The sequence below is a fragment of the Malurus melanocephalus genome, unplaced genomic scaffold, assembly GCF_030028575.1.
Source record: "Malurus melanocephalus ecotype Western Australia unplaced genomic scaffold, MMel_1.1 scaffold_114, whole genome shotgun sequence".
NCBI classification, from domain to species: Eukaryota; Metazoa; Chordata; class Aves; order Passeriformes; family Maluridae; genus Malurus; species Malurus melanocephalus.
The window spans coordinates 854,989-869,333 of NW_026623346.1; the positions used below are offsets into that span (position 1 = coordinate 854,989).

Genomic DNA, 14,345 nt, shown 5'->3' on the forward strand with positions numbered 1-14,345 from the left:
AGTAGCTCTCCTGAGAGATTTTGGGGGTCCTTGTGATAGCATCTAGCATGACCCAATTGTGATACTGTGATGAAAGGCTTCCTCAAAAAGGGGAGATCAAGAACTGAAATATTCTTCATTGACACATTAGAATTATGTCCACAACACAGAAAGAGTATAGCAGAGCTGAAGAAGAAGAACCAAAATGCAAATTTGGGTGTGCTAAATTTAAACCTTCTGGAACTCATTTTTTTCAGCTTAGCAGACATGGTTAAGGATGCTGCCAGAGGAAGTGACCTGTGACATTAGTAAATACCCAAACTTAAGGAAGGTACAAAAATTATTTCATTATAGTGAAGATGGTTACCTCTTTCCTCATTAYACCCCTTCCATTTTTCCAAAGGCTCTTTATCCTGTCTTTTCCCCCTCAGATGTGTCCACTCTTACTGAAGCTCCTCCTCACTCAGATTTTGGGGACACATCCCACCTAACCATGTGTAGACCTGCAACTGCTGCCTGTGTGGCAGAATTTCAGCTGGGACATTCATGTGGAGAATTTGAGCTCTAAAACCCTCCCGTGGCAGCAGGATGCCCTCATATACTGCTGGGCTGAAGGGCAAGGTGACAGCTCCCACATGGCAGCTGAGAGACTCAGCCCTTCTGTTTGGCTCAGTGCTTAATCTCTCCTCTTTAGAAGGAGAAACTTGTTTGTTCAAGTTTACTAAGGAAATATTTACTGAAGATTTTCAGAAATACATTTTTCATTGAAACACACAAAGCAACTGATCACTGACACTAATCTAGGCAGGCCCTGAACACTGCAAGGGTGGAAGGCATTTTACCTCCCTATCTCACAGCAGCGTGTTGGGTTTGTTTTGCTTCAGATGTTTTGCTGGTTGAGCTTGCATGGGAAATGCTATCAGTGCTCGAGGAAAAATAAAAGAAAACATACACATGAACTGAAGATCAAGTACATTCTTCCAAAGGAAAAAAAAGCAAAACTCAGAGTGTTTCGCAGTGTGACCCTCATAATAATGTTTGCATTAGGCCTGCTGTCTTATTAATATTCATTTATGTTTGCATAAAGTATTTTGCTCAAAACCCCTATACACACCAGGCAAAAAATCTCATGTGCTGTTATGTATTGCAGACACAAACTGACAGGATGGTTCTGAGTTAGTGATGGTCTCTGCTGACTTCCTCAGACAGAAAAATTTTTTGAAGTTGATCCGTAATTTTGAGTTTTGCTCTGTTTAGTTAGGGAAGGCATAAGAGCCACTTGGGGAGAACCTTCCTCAAGACTAGATGTCTAAAAGCTATGACTGAAAAAGAAGAGGTAAAGGTTTGGTCAGGTTTCAGTCAATATACAGGAATATGAGATATGCAAGGAGAATTAGGAGCTTTTCCTAATTTACTCAGCAAGCAGAGTCTTTTCTTGTTGATTCATAATAAGAAAAAGTCATGACCTCCTCCTTCTACCTTCACCGAAAACCAGCATTTCACCTCCCTGACTACAAAGTAAGTTAGGTGCAAACAAAAAGCCCTGCTTAGACAGTGGAAGAAACTCCAGACTCTTGTGGGCAGGGCTGGCCACGCACGTATTTTCCCAGAGAGCTTTAGCAAGCCGGCAGCACGCTGCGAGGCTTCGCAAGAGCCCACACTACGTCCSTCTATTTACCTCAGGTAATCTCTGCGGCAGAGAATGAGATTTGCTTTTGTGTAAAGAGTTGATCCAACCTCTCCAAGACGACAGTCACAGCAGGCACACTTTAGACAGTCTTCATGCCAATACTTATCCAGAGCCTTCAGCAGGTAGCGGTCCTTGATCTTGCGGTTGCAGCCAGCGCAGCCCTTCTGCTTCCCTTTGGGCTGTACAGATAACATGGGCACACCTGCAACACAAACACAGCATCTCCTTTAGACGATATCCCAACAGCCCGGGCAGGCTACTGCCTTTTGGGGTAGATGTGTGAGCAAACACTGCTGCTGCTGCCATTGCAAGGGGCTCACACTGCATGGAGCTGACAGGCAAAGGAATTATAACTTCATCTGCTGTCGCAGGCTGAGGGGGAGTGCAACACTTGCAGGAACGCAGCCCTTTTTTCCCAAGGGTAGGGCTGACACAACACACCAGACTTTTCCTAACTAACATCTTGCAGCAGAGTAAACCGGCTGCAATTTCAACATTTGTTTTTTCCCCTCATTACCAGTATCCTTGTGTTGTTAATTACCTGCCACACGCAATTAAAAACAGCAGAAGGGCCATCACTGTACATACCCCCCAGGTCCAGTACCTTGGCTGAATCAAGTTTGATGGGGAAGGGAAGAGGGTGGGTATAAAAAGATGTGTGCCACTGTTTTGCCTCTCTTGTGAACCCCGTTGGTGACAGAGGTCTGACTAAAAGCCAGAGCAGGCCAGGGGCTGCTCCAAAATAAATGTGATTCAAAAGCCCTTGAGGGCTGCTGAGAATAACCCCACCAGTGCCCCTCTGCCACTAGCGAAGCCACACTCCTCAAGCAAAGCAGAGCTTTCCTCCTCCTCTTGAATCRCTGGAGACGGTAGCAAAAAGCCAGGAGTTTCTTCCTCCCTGGAAAGTCCTGCTGGGACTGCAAAGCAAGCATGAGATAGCTGGGTACGAGGTGGTGACACACACTCAGGTCAGGAGGCTGGACAGGTTTGCTGTGGCCACCTTGCTCTCAGTGCTGTCTCCAGCTTTTTCCTTCTCTCCAAGCAGCCAGTGCCTGCCACGTTGAGCACTGACATGGCTGTGACACCTGTCACCCTGCTCCCTGCTAATAGGGAGCTTGATAACAGAATTATTAACAGTCCCTTAAACAGGAAGGAAAGGACTTCATGGAATCAACAGGCAAGGCGGAAAAATAAACAAKGATTGTACTGTGGGTGAGGAACAGCACAGGAAATGATGGAAGAAGAAAGTAACTCACTGAGATGCCAGAATTCCATTTGTTCTAGAGCCTTGATTTAATTTGTCATGATTTTTACTTTTACTGGTGTTGGTCACTAAAAATGGCAATGCTGGGCCTGTAAGAAGCACACCGTGGGCTTAACCAGTGCAGAGTTGATGAGAAGGGACACTCTGGCACAGTAGCAGGTGTCGCTGGTTATGTTCTCTTACACAAAGTTAATCCACCCTTTCTGCAGGAAGCGTTGGATGTCCCAGAAAGCAGCAGCTTGATAACAGAATTATTAACAGTCCCTTAACCAGGGAGGACCGAGTCAATGCCACTGCAGTAAGTGACATTTGCTACTTTCCTTAAAAGCCAGGGTGACCTGAGAGAAGTTAATGGTCAGCACATGTAAAACCACCACCCCCACAGTAATAATTGCTTTGTCAGAGCTGCGAGCAGACGACAATAGCACTTAAGACACCTCCACACAAACAGCGAGGTATTGATCCATCTGTAATCAAAGTGGTCTCAGCAGCACAGAGACAGGCTGAGTCACATTCAAAAACCCTAAAGGCTTAAAGTATCCCCYTGCCCTCTGCTGCAGCACACTCAAAACCCACTTGCCAAGTCTCCACAAGCAAACTTTTGACACCAGTGACGAATCTGCAATAATTAAGTGAACATTTGTACCTTTGTCAGACTGCCACATATGCAACCTGCAATGCTCCCGAAATTCTACACCCAAAGCAGAGAAAGTACATACATACAGAATCTACATACATACAGAGAAACACCTGCACGTTTGGAAAGAGGGAGAAGACAGGGAAGCATCGGAACTGGAATATGCTGCAGGTGCCAGATGTCAGATTGCAGAAGTCTGTGTACCTGATTAGAGTTTCTAACAGAAACTAGGGAAGTGGCCCGGTGGTTTTAGACACACCTTTGTTTGGTTTTGTTAGTTTTTTAAAAAATCCCATTTTAGTAGCAAAGAGAAGCTTCAATTTTCAGGTAATTTCCACGCTTTTCCCAACTCCACAACACGAAAACAGYACATTGTGAGAAGAGGCTGCCTTGTTGTGAGGCAGAGAAGGGCGAGCACGTGAATTTGCATTTGCAAGCTGTGTAAGATCAGTACCAGTGATGAAAGAAAATAGTTCGCACCTATGAAAACCAGGACCTAGATGTGCGAATTATGTTTTTAGATAGGAGCCCTAGACACCAGCAAGTCATTATTCACCCCCAAACAGGCTCTCTAAATGTGCAACCTTAGAGGCAGAGGAAGATTTCTCACAAGGAGGATGGGGGTCACCATACAATTATTTCGCAAAGTTCACGCAGGTAAATGAGGATCCTGCATCTGGAAAGATGCAGATTCCAGATACCCAGCACACCTTAAACCCCTGCTCAAGAGAGCTCCTGCATGGGTGGGGTTTGAGACCAGCTCTGAGGGTTAGAATTGCAAGATCCTCTGCCAGATGCGACTTCCCAAGACCCCACTTTTGAAAGCAGCACCCTTTCAGAGGTCCAGCTGCCCTCACTCAGAGAGGGGGTTCAGATGCAGCAGCAGTAGCATGGTCCAGCACAAGGGCAGCTGTGCAGGGATGAAACCCTGGCTGGACCATCAGGAGAGGCTGGTTTGATCATTCAGAGCAGCTGAGGAGGGTCTCCTGTGGAAAGCAGGCCCGGATGGCTGAGGGCTGACTGCAGGGGCAGTTCTTGTTCCATCTGCAGCCCTGGCAGCTCTCGCTCTCTGCAGCCATCTGAGCTCCTCACCACTGTAAGAGCACCCGTGCCTTATGAGAGCTTCTGCAAGGAAGGGAAATGTAACACTTTGATTTGCCTCTAATAACTAGCAAAGGAACAGATATAGATATATTTTTAAGCAGTACCTTAAGCAGGGAAAAAAGCCATGTATTTGGTCAGCGTTCAGCAGGGGGCTTTCTAATGAAAAAAGGTACCATTTCAGAGATCATATGATGTTCAAAGCTGCTATTCCCAYTCAGATAATAACGAGCAAGGTCAGCCTCTGCTGGTCAGGTTCAGTGTTTTGAAATTACATTTTGGGCTGTGAGGTTTCCCTCCGACATCCCTACCAACCAGTCTGCACGGAGCACACTCGCTGCTACAGAAAGTTGCAGCTGCAATTAGCTGGCGAGTTGACACAGCAGGCAAGGCGTGAAACAAAATTTCAAAAACTGCCAAACTTGATCAGCAAGGGTTCCTCGAACACTTGCCATGTCATTTCCAAGYAACAAGAGAGAAGCGTCTCAGAAACTTAACCCTTTTCACGGTCAGAGGCTTGCAGAGAGGGCACAATCAACACCAAACCCTGCTTTCCTCCTCCTCCTCTTCCTTCCCCTTTCCAGCAGAGCTCAAGCAGCCTGGGCTCTGCAGGCAGAAACCACCTCGAGAACGGCTCTTTCTTTTTGGAAATATTCCCACTGCAAGACTGCGATGCTGCTTCATTTCTCTATGTCCATTTTCCCCCAGTACTGCCCAAAAATGCCAAGATACCCAGTTCAATTTGATTAGGCGCATGTGGTGTCTAACTGGGCCRTCAAGAAACGAAGGGGTCACTTTCGACAAATTCCACATGTGCTGTGGGTGAGGATTAGAAAATAAGAAGTAGTGTTGTAGAACTAGAAAAATTAACAGCTGGACACCCACATATTTAAATACATGATCACAAGGGAACGCTGATTATTGCCAAATTGTCAAAGTACCATCAAGTTGCTCTCTCCTCTCCTGTTGCTAGACATCCTGTGCTCTCTTTTCTTWGAAACAGTAGATGAATCCTTTCTATTTCTGGCTACCTACACTCCCTTCTTTGCCCTTTACAACTTAATAGACTTGCTGCTGGTAAATACAAAACTAAACCCGCTCTGAGTGCTCAGAGCTCCAACACACATTAAAAAATTATAGACACCACCTCTGGACATATGAAATTTATGTCTGTGTCTAAAGAGGCTGTTATTGTAGTGAGTAATCCAAACTTTACTTCTATTCACAGCCAGACAAACAAGCTTTAATCAGCCCGTATCTGCTCAGTCGGAGTCTTTCTGTAAAATGATTCAGCTGGCTTTATAACACAAGTGTCCACTAAGTACACCTCTAAATTTTTCTAAGCCATTTTACTGATATTTCTATTCACATGGCAATCAGCTGCAGTTCCTCTAAGGGCACTGTTCATAAAGCCTCCTCTCCAAGAGAGCCTGGGAACTTTTCATAAATGGCAGAGCTTTTAAATAACAGTTATCTGCACTGGTCCTACGGCGCACGGCTCCGCAGTGCTCTGGTCTGCAAGAGAGCGAGAGGTCCCCTCTGAAAGCAGGGAGGTTCACCACCTAATTTCTCTAATGCAACTCTAAAGGTTAATTGGTCTGAAAGAGTAATGGGGGACTGCTAGCTAATGATATATGCCTCAAGGCTTTGCAGCTTGCCTGTATTTTATACACTCAAGTCCAGAGCATAAAACACAGGTGATATCACCAGGACTTCTCAGACCCCCCTCCAGTCCAGCGTGCACCCCCAGCCTCCCTCTCTCGCAGCGAGCCCTGGGCTACACCCACATGTGTAGGGAGGAGGCGGCAGAGCCCAGGGCAGCTCTGTTCACCTGCATTTCATGCCTTATTAGAGGGGGCTGCGAGAAGTGCCGCCGCTGCACTCCTCATTACCGCTGCGGAGAACTAAAAACAACCCTAATGAGGAGAGCCGGAGCGTACAGCGCGGGCTGCGAGGAGGGACGTCCTCCCACACTCCCCAAGGAATCTGGCCAAAATCTTCAATTTGCCATTTATGACAGCTAATTAGTTATTCTATTCAAAATCTTTGCTTTAAATAAAAGAACTAATTATACACAAAGGTCAGTCCCCCACCTCCTGTGAAGCACACATAATTGGCTTATTTCCCCAACATTGTGTGTATGTTTTACACAATGCTTTCAGGCAGATGGCTTTAACTCTTTCCCTCGACAAGTTTTTTGGTGTTGGCTTTTTTTTTGTCGTTGTTGGGGCTTTTGTTTGGGTGGGGGATTTTTTTGTTGTTATTTTGCTTTTCTTTTTTTAAAACCCCAAAACTTTTCCTCAGACTAGCTACCTTTAGGGCAAAACCTTGCTCAACAACAAAGCAAATAACTATGCACATACACACACACACACACACACACACACACACACAATACTTCGACTCTCCAAAGGTTTGTGACAATCACTGCCTGTTGTACAGCACCTTGCACAACACAGCACCGGAATTAGGTTTTTATTCTGCACCACAAATGCTTCCTTGAGCAGTGCCTTCAGACACAGCCACCACATTTCTGAGCCCTCTTCTGCCAAACACCACAGTTACTGCAGGTTTATGTTACACTTATTCTTTTTTCATTATTATTATTATTTTTAAGGCTTTTTTTTTCATTTATATAAGTGGTTATTATAGGGATGCAGTATTCCAGTGCTAAAAGCAATTCTGTTTTAAAGACCAGGGGTTTGGCAGTTGGGTAATTGAGCCTAGGTTTCAGAGTTCCACTTGAGGGAAAAAAATGTTTATTTCTAGCATCAACACCCTTTAAATGAGCTGACCTCCTTTTGCCTGCTAACAAAAACCCCAGCATTTGGCTGCAAAAGATGAAAAAGTAACTGAAGAGTAGGAGTAATCTTATTAACTCCTGTGTCATCACAATAAATAGGCTGCAGTCTTATGTCTTTTATCAGAGGATCTGATATCATTTAAAAGCATTAGAGCCCTGCATCACCCATTTAAGTAAATGCAGACAGTCATTGCCAAAAAGATGCAGTGAATTTCATTCCCTTAAAAAGAAACTCACTTTGTGTTCCCAGTATTGTATTACTCACCTTCTATGAATATTGCACCCTGTGAAACAAGTCAGACCTTGCACTCCCACTGAAATGAGTGTACGCTGTCTCAGGCATCTTCACCAAGAATTTCACCGGAAGAATTATGGCCAGCAAGGTGAAACTCATCATGTCATCTGTATATCCAATTAAAATGTTACATTTGGAACACCAAGTACTTGCAACTAAATGCTTATGAGTAAGACTTACACCATTCATCAAAATTATTCAATGAATAACCACAATTTTTTTTTCATTTCCAGTTTCATGCTGTAATATGCAGCAGATGATTTTTACTGATTTTTAGTGGCTTTAGAAATTCATTTGTGGTATTCTTTCTTCTGAATCATTATTGAACAAATTTCCCAAGCTTGGCAAAAAAATAGCTGGGAGAGGGCAGCTAATAGGAGAAACAACATTTTGATCACCACTTCTATTTTAGCTATTCTACAGTCCTCTACCCAATAACACAGCAACTTTTTTTTGTCCACACACTTCATGGTAAGCTGTAGAGAAAAATATTTTAAGAGTCGTGTCTCTCCTGGCAGTTTCAGCTGCCTAAAAGTGCCCCAAAACTTTGTCAATGGCTTAAACCCCACTCCAGTCTGACACATAGGGACCCTGTTGCCAAGCCATTTGCTCACATAGACTGACATATCCAAAATAATCATTGGCATAATCTGAATCTGAACCAATGTAGGTTCTGAATTCAAGACATGAAGTTTAGGGTTAGAATCCAGATTTTCATATTCTCCACAAGTTTTGAGTCTTCCTGTACCTTCTTTTAGCCTCTATTACATAGTTGCTCCTACCAGAGGCCAATCTGTAGCTATAAAGAAACACAAAGCAGCAGGACTAAACACAAACCATAATAATTATTGCTGCAAGACAGTTTCTGTAAATCATTTCAGGAAGCAATATTTTCCCTGTGCTCATAAAATATGTTTGTTTGAGCTTTAATTTTTTTGTAATTGGCACATGTCCAAAGTTTATTCTTAGCACATCCAGTGTTTCAGTAAAATCCATTTTTACTGTTTAAAGCACTGGAAACAGTACAAAGACATGCAGATTTCTTCTACTTTCAACCTAATCCGAGAACATTCTGATCAAGTTTTCTCCATTAGTCACAATTTAGCATACTGCAGTCTGGCAAAGGTCCTGATTTCAGGTGGCCAGTTCCCTCCTTCAGTGTCTGTAGTAGAAAGGCCTGATAATGGAGTGACTACCCTCGAACCCTTTCCAGCAGTGTAAAAATGAGAAGACTATTATTAKGAATGAGAAACAGATGAGAAAACTATTATTAGGGAGGGCTGGCCGGAAATTCATCCCATATTCCTCAATATTCCATCAATTTGCAGGAGACCATTGGAAAGACACTAAGCTCAGAAGTTGTCTATTTAGTGGGTTTGGGTGTCAAAGCAGACCAGTGGAAGAAGAGTCTCTGAGTAAAATGGTCACAAAGGTAAGAACTCATCCCTCACTTTTCTCTTTCTAGAACAACCTATGTGCCAAAATTAAATACAAGGAGGGGTTTGTTACCCTCCCCTTTTCCAAAAGGCAAGGAAGTCAAATGGAAAAACCTTACATTAAGTTAAATATCTCAAAGAGCATTCTAGAACTAAAAACTCCTCATTATTTCCAGGCACATATGTAACACTACACAATTCTTACCTCCCAGTTAAAATGGACTGTTTAACACGTTGAGGTTTCGAGACATAAGCAAAGATGCGGCAGAGCTCAGGTTCAGCAGCGAAACATTAACATCACCCTGATAGATCTGGCATGCTATGTATGTGAATATTTAAAGGAGAATAGAACTGTATCATTGCACAATCATCATCATCATCATCTTTTCTTCTGCCTCTTTGCAGACACATGCAATGTCAACCCAAGCTTTCGGCAACCTTAATAGAATTTCAGTGCCCACTGCCAAATGGCCATTTGATGTTCTGCTCTGTGTACACTGATGAAGCAATCTGTCACAGCTCTTAATGCAGGCAATGATGACTATCCAATCTAAAGCTTTCACAGGCTTATAGAAATTTCTCAGGACTTTTGGAGCCTATAATAATTTGAGCAATACCACAAAAAGAATTTGGAATCCGGGTGCACTCTGTATTTAATGAAATATGAATATACTCTTTTAAATGTTTCTAGAAGAAATCCTGCTCAGGCCAAAAGCATATTTTACACCATCAATCACCAGAAAGTTGTGCTGGCAACTCTGAAATAGAAAATGCTGTAGTGATTGCAAGCTATCATAGTATGAATGTAACAGCCCCTCCCGCCCCTGTCCAAACTGACTGCCAAGCCAAGCACTGATGTTCTTGCCCTGCACAAGATTAGTGTAATAAATATACTAGGACTAAAATTTATTTGCATGTAAGAGGCAAGGAGGGATTTTCCTATGGAGAATGCAGAGGGAATCTATCTACTTAATGCAATCTGTGTAAGAGATACAATTGCTGCTGACTGACCTTCCAGAAGTCATGAAATACACTTCCCCAGTGATTTAGAAAGATGCAGTTATGCGCCAAACCTATCCTCTTCTCCCTTTCCTAGCAAAACCAGAGCAACCCATCTGCTATTAAAAGTTGAAAGGAGAAGGGCAAGCTATTTCCTTGTCTTCTTGTTGAAAGGAAAAAACACAACAGAACAGTCCTTTGCAGGACCATTTGCATGCTGAGCTGTCAGACCATGCACTTTCCATTAAAGAGATAGCATCCCTTTTCATAAGTCCATTTGGGATCCATTTTAGTGTTATCTAAAAATCAAATCTACATGGTAATCCTTTTAATGTACTCTTGACTTTTAAAAACAGCTTTATGTTCCTTCAGGAAATGTTTTAAGCCATTACTCAGTAATTACTACTCACCCATGAAAACACTGATCTTTTGCAATTTATATTCAGTTTGCTGACTTAAAAAATAAAACAGATTGGAATTTCGTCTTATGAAAGTAGCAAAGAAAAACCAAGATTAAGACAGCATCCCATCTCTTCCCCCCTCACCTCAATTATATCCAAGTGGTGTGCTTTTGCTGTTGTATGAGAGAGGCTGAGGTGATCACAGCTCTAAGTTGCCCATGTTAAGTCCCTGAGTGTGGAGATTCGTGCATTGGGGAGCAGTACTAAAGTTAACCAATAAATAAATACTGATTTAGGAAGTGGAGTTTGTATCACTTTAGATAGAAATAATACCCTAACCTTTTGCAAGCCCTAAGTTTTGAGTGACATTACACAACCTTCTGAAAGGCCATGGAATTTGTGGAACTGCTTTGATAGGCTTCAGCTGTACAAGAACAAGTCTCAGAAGAGGTGTCARAAATGGTTCACATATAGCACAGCTTTACTGGATTTATCCACACCTATGGTGCCGAATGACTAGTCAGACTCCAGGAGCTTGAAATTCCTACTATCAGTTCCTGAAGGTTTTCCCATGCTCCTTTCCAAACTCCTCAACGCACCCAGAAGTGGCTGGGAGGGGCAGAGGAGAGTTCAAGTGAAATGGACAGCCAGAACTCTCTTGTCCTTTCCAGCAGAAGCCAAAAAGAGTAGCAGAGTGCATTTTGCTCGGGTACAGCTGGTGTCTGAGAAGGATCAGACAAAAGCCCATGACTTCTGTGGTGCAGATGCCCAGACTACAGGAGGTCCTTTGATATCCTGGCCTGGCAAGCAGTTTTACAAAGACCCAAAATGTTTGTATGAAGTGTAGCCCACCAACAACCAATGCTTCCTCTCCCAGTGCTGACCTCAGAGAGCACAATGTCTTCTCACTCGATGGCTCTGGCAAAGCAATTTAATATTTCAAGACTAGATAAAGGGCAGGACGATGTTTGTCAGAAAGAATTTGCTCTACCTTGCAAATAATATCAACCAAAGCTGGTGTTCTTTTAATGCCATGAAGATAGAGAAGACAGAGAATGCAGAGGCTAAATACTTCACTGCCTCTTTGTTCTTAATTTCTCTTCCCTTTACTGAGGTCTAGCTTAAGCCTTACCGAGCCACAGTTTGCTTCCACCGTCAGATTTTACTCTTCCCCATTTTGCTGCTGCAATTAGGACAGAGAAAGTCCTGCTCTTGGACATTTCCCCTTTCATTCCCAGGGAAAGGTATGCAGACCCCACTGCAAGGCTGTTCATTAAACATGTTATAGCTGCAGTTGGCTAGTAACTATATGCCTCAAATTAATTTTTATTATTCACCTCTGATTAAGTCAGAGCTCACAAGCCACAGCTGGCCATTAATGCTACCCAACTTTATAAGAAAATATCCTGATAAGAATGAAAAGTGCTTTCTTGGCTGTTGTATACTCATTCTGTAATGAGTTCCTTTGAGGTGACGTGTAGATGCAGGTTTTGAGCACTACTACCCTGGACAACAGGAAAGACACAAGTAAAATGGCAAGACTTGTTCTTTTGCTCCTTTTTTTTTTTTTTTCCCTGGACAACAGGAAAGACACAAGTAAAATGGCAAGACTTGTTCTTTTGCTCCTTTTTTTTTTTTTTTTCTTTTTTTTTTTTTTTCTTTTTTTTAAGTGTCCAAGAAAGGCTTTGAAAACCCTGCTGCAATTCACCCCATATTCCAGAATAAAGTGAGCATTATGGGTTTGGGGCAAGTGAGCATGACATTTAGTTTGCATTAAAGCATCCTAGAAGTCATATGAAGTATATCATAACATAGCATATTCTGCTCTATTAAGCATTCAGGAGCATCCCAGTATTCAGAATATGGATGAGAAGTTGGAATTGCACAAGACATTCCTCCTCTTAAGATTGACCACTGAGTTGAATTCAAGCTGATCCTGAGGGAACCATTTTCATTAACCTACTGTAGCTCTCTAATCCTATTCCTTGAATTTCAGACCACCACCGCTACAAGAATTTATGAACTGCTGCCTGCACTTTGGATGGTGCTCACACTTCACTCTTTTCCTCAATGCATCCTGCTCCTCTGGATCATTACCACTGCTTCATGCAGCAAACCCATCCCCTTCAAGTGGAATCCTGCTCTTCAATTCAGTTCTTTATGCTCCATTTAATTCTCACCAACACATGTGAAGATGCCGATGGTTACACTTGGCCAGAAACAATGAAAAAAATTATAATCCTATGATCCAACCCAGTGTGCAGAACTGGAAGCTTCCTGAAATGTACCTCCTGAAGTCTGGCCCGGATATGTATCTACTAATGCTTTGCCTAAAACCTCAGGCTGAAAAGAAATTCTAAGCCACTAACCTTCAGCCCCAAAAATGCTACACTTCCAGGCCAAGAAACTCACTGAGCAGCTTTTCCTCCGCTCCATTTCCGCGGGAGAGTCCGCCACTTGATTTGTTCAGTTTTCGCCCACCTCATCATAAGACTCCTGACTGCTGAAAAGAACTCCTTCACTGAACTAATGAAATAAGGAGTCTTAAGTGCCCTGCAATCCTTTTTAGAAAAGGCTGTATCTCCAGATGAGTCTCAATTTCACAGCATCAGGGAACCGTGTGCCAACGCACTGAACCGGAACACCAGGGCTAGCAGGAGTTGCAGACAACAATGCTAACATCAGGGTTATTTTAGATTAGAGCACTTCCAAATCAATTTTGGATTTAAACTTTTAAATGCACTCTCCAGAAGGAATCTGCACTGACTGGGTATTTTCAAGGCTAATTTTCTAAGCTTGAATGAAACTCATTCTTATCTAAGAAAAAGATGCAACTAACCTTTGCCACAAAGGCTGAGTCGCAGCTAGAAAATGAGGCAGACAACAGTCCTAGAAAGGAATAAACTGCCTAAGTACACATCCATAAACCTGCTAACCAAAAAGAAAAAAGGTCATACTGATTCTGTTGGGAAGAGATTTTTACTGAGGCCAGAAGCTGTCAGGAAATTTGGGCTTCTCCTAAAGCAGAGGTTCCCCATCTCCCACAGGCAGTCCTGTTCTAGCAGGGACTAAGGGAAGGGAATGCTCTGGGCTATCCAGGAGAGCAGGGCTGCACTCCAAGAACAGGCATCATGATGCAGTGGGATAAAGAAAGAGCTGAACATCCACAGCCTGATGGCAGGTTTTTTTCCAGACTGAAACTCCTGCCGAATTAAGACAGATCCTCAGCGCTCTACAGAAAAGAAAGTGGTTGTGATGAGAGAAGAGAATTTGTAAGACAGATGGGAGAGTTAAGGTTAAAGTTCAGACCAGAAGCAATTAAGACGGGTAAGAGTGCTCTGCAACTTGACACAGGTTTGCTTTGTATTCAGAACTTTTCACTAGCATTAAGCATCTTAACTTGTGTATAGAGAGATTATAATTAAAACCTGACAAGCTTAAATTAGCCATTTAGAAAAGGTTCTCCAGAAAGCTTTTAAAGTAGACTAAACGTATCTATTAAAACGGAAGAAAGGGGGAAAAAAAATCAGAGCCATTTTCAGTTACAATAGTTTTTCCTACCTAGATATTTCAACAGATTAGACAAATTTAAAATCAAAGTTCTGCAACTGTCCAAAGCCACTTAACAGGGGGGGAGAGAGAGGAAGCGTGGCAATTAGAAAAACCTTTAAAACCGCCTCTATTTAATAGCCACAATCCTTTGGATTAACATAAGCACTCCAGAAACCCCATTAAGAAAA

The 14,345-nt window shown here is 42.8% G+C and overlaps 1 protein-coding gene across 2 annotated transcripts in view; it reads right to left on the reverse strand.

Annotated features, from left to right (window-relative positions):
* The window catches only part of LMO1 (LIM domain only 1), a 60,148-nt gene that overhangs the window by 14,673 nt on the left and 31,130 nt on the right, over nt 1-14,345 (reverse strand). For both annotated transcript variants that reach the window (XM_057369697.1, XM_057369695.1), the window contains exon 2: nt 1,658-1,871. In XM_057369697.1, the coding sequence (XP_057225680.1) occupies nt 1,658-1,871 (214 nt within the window). The remainder of the gene's footprint in view (nt 1-1,657; nt 1,872-14,345) is intronic.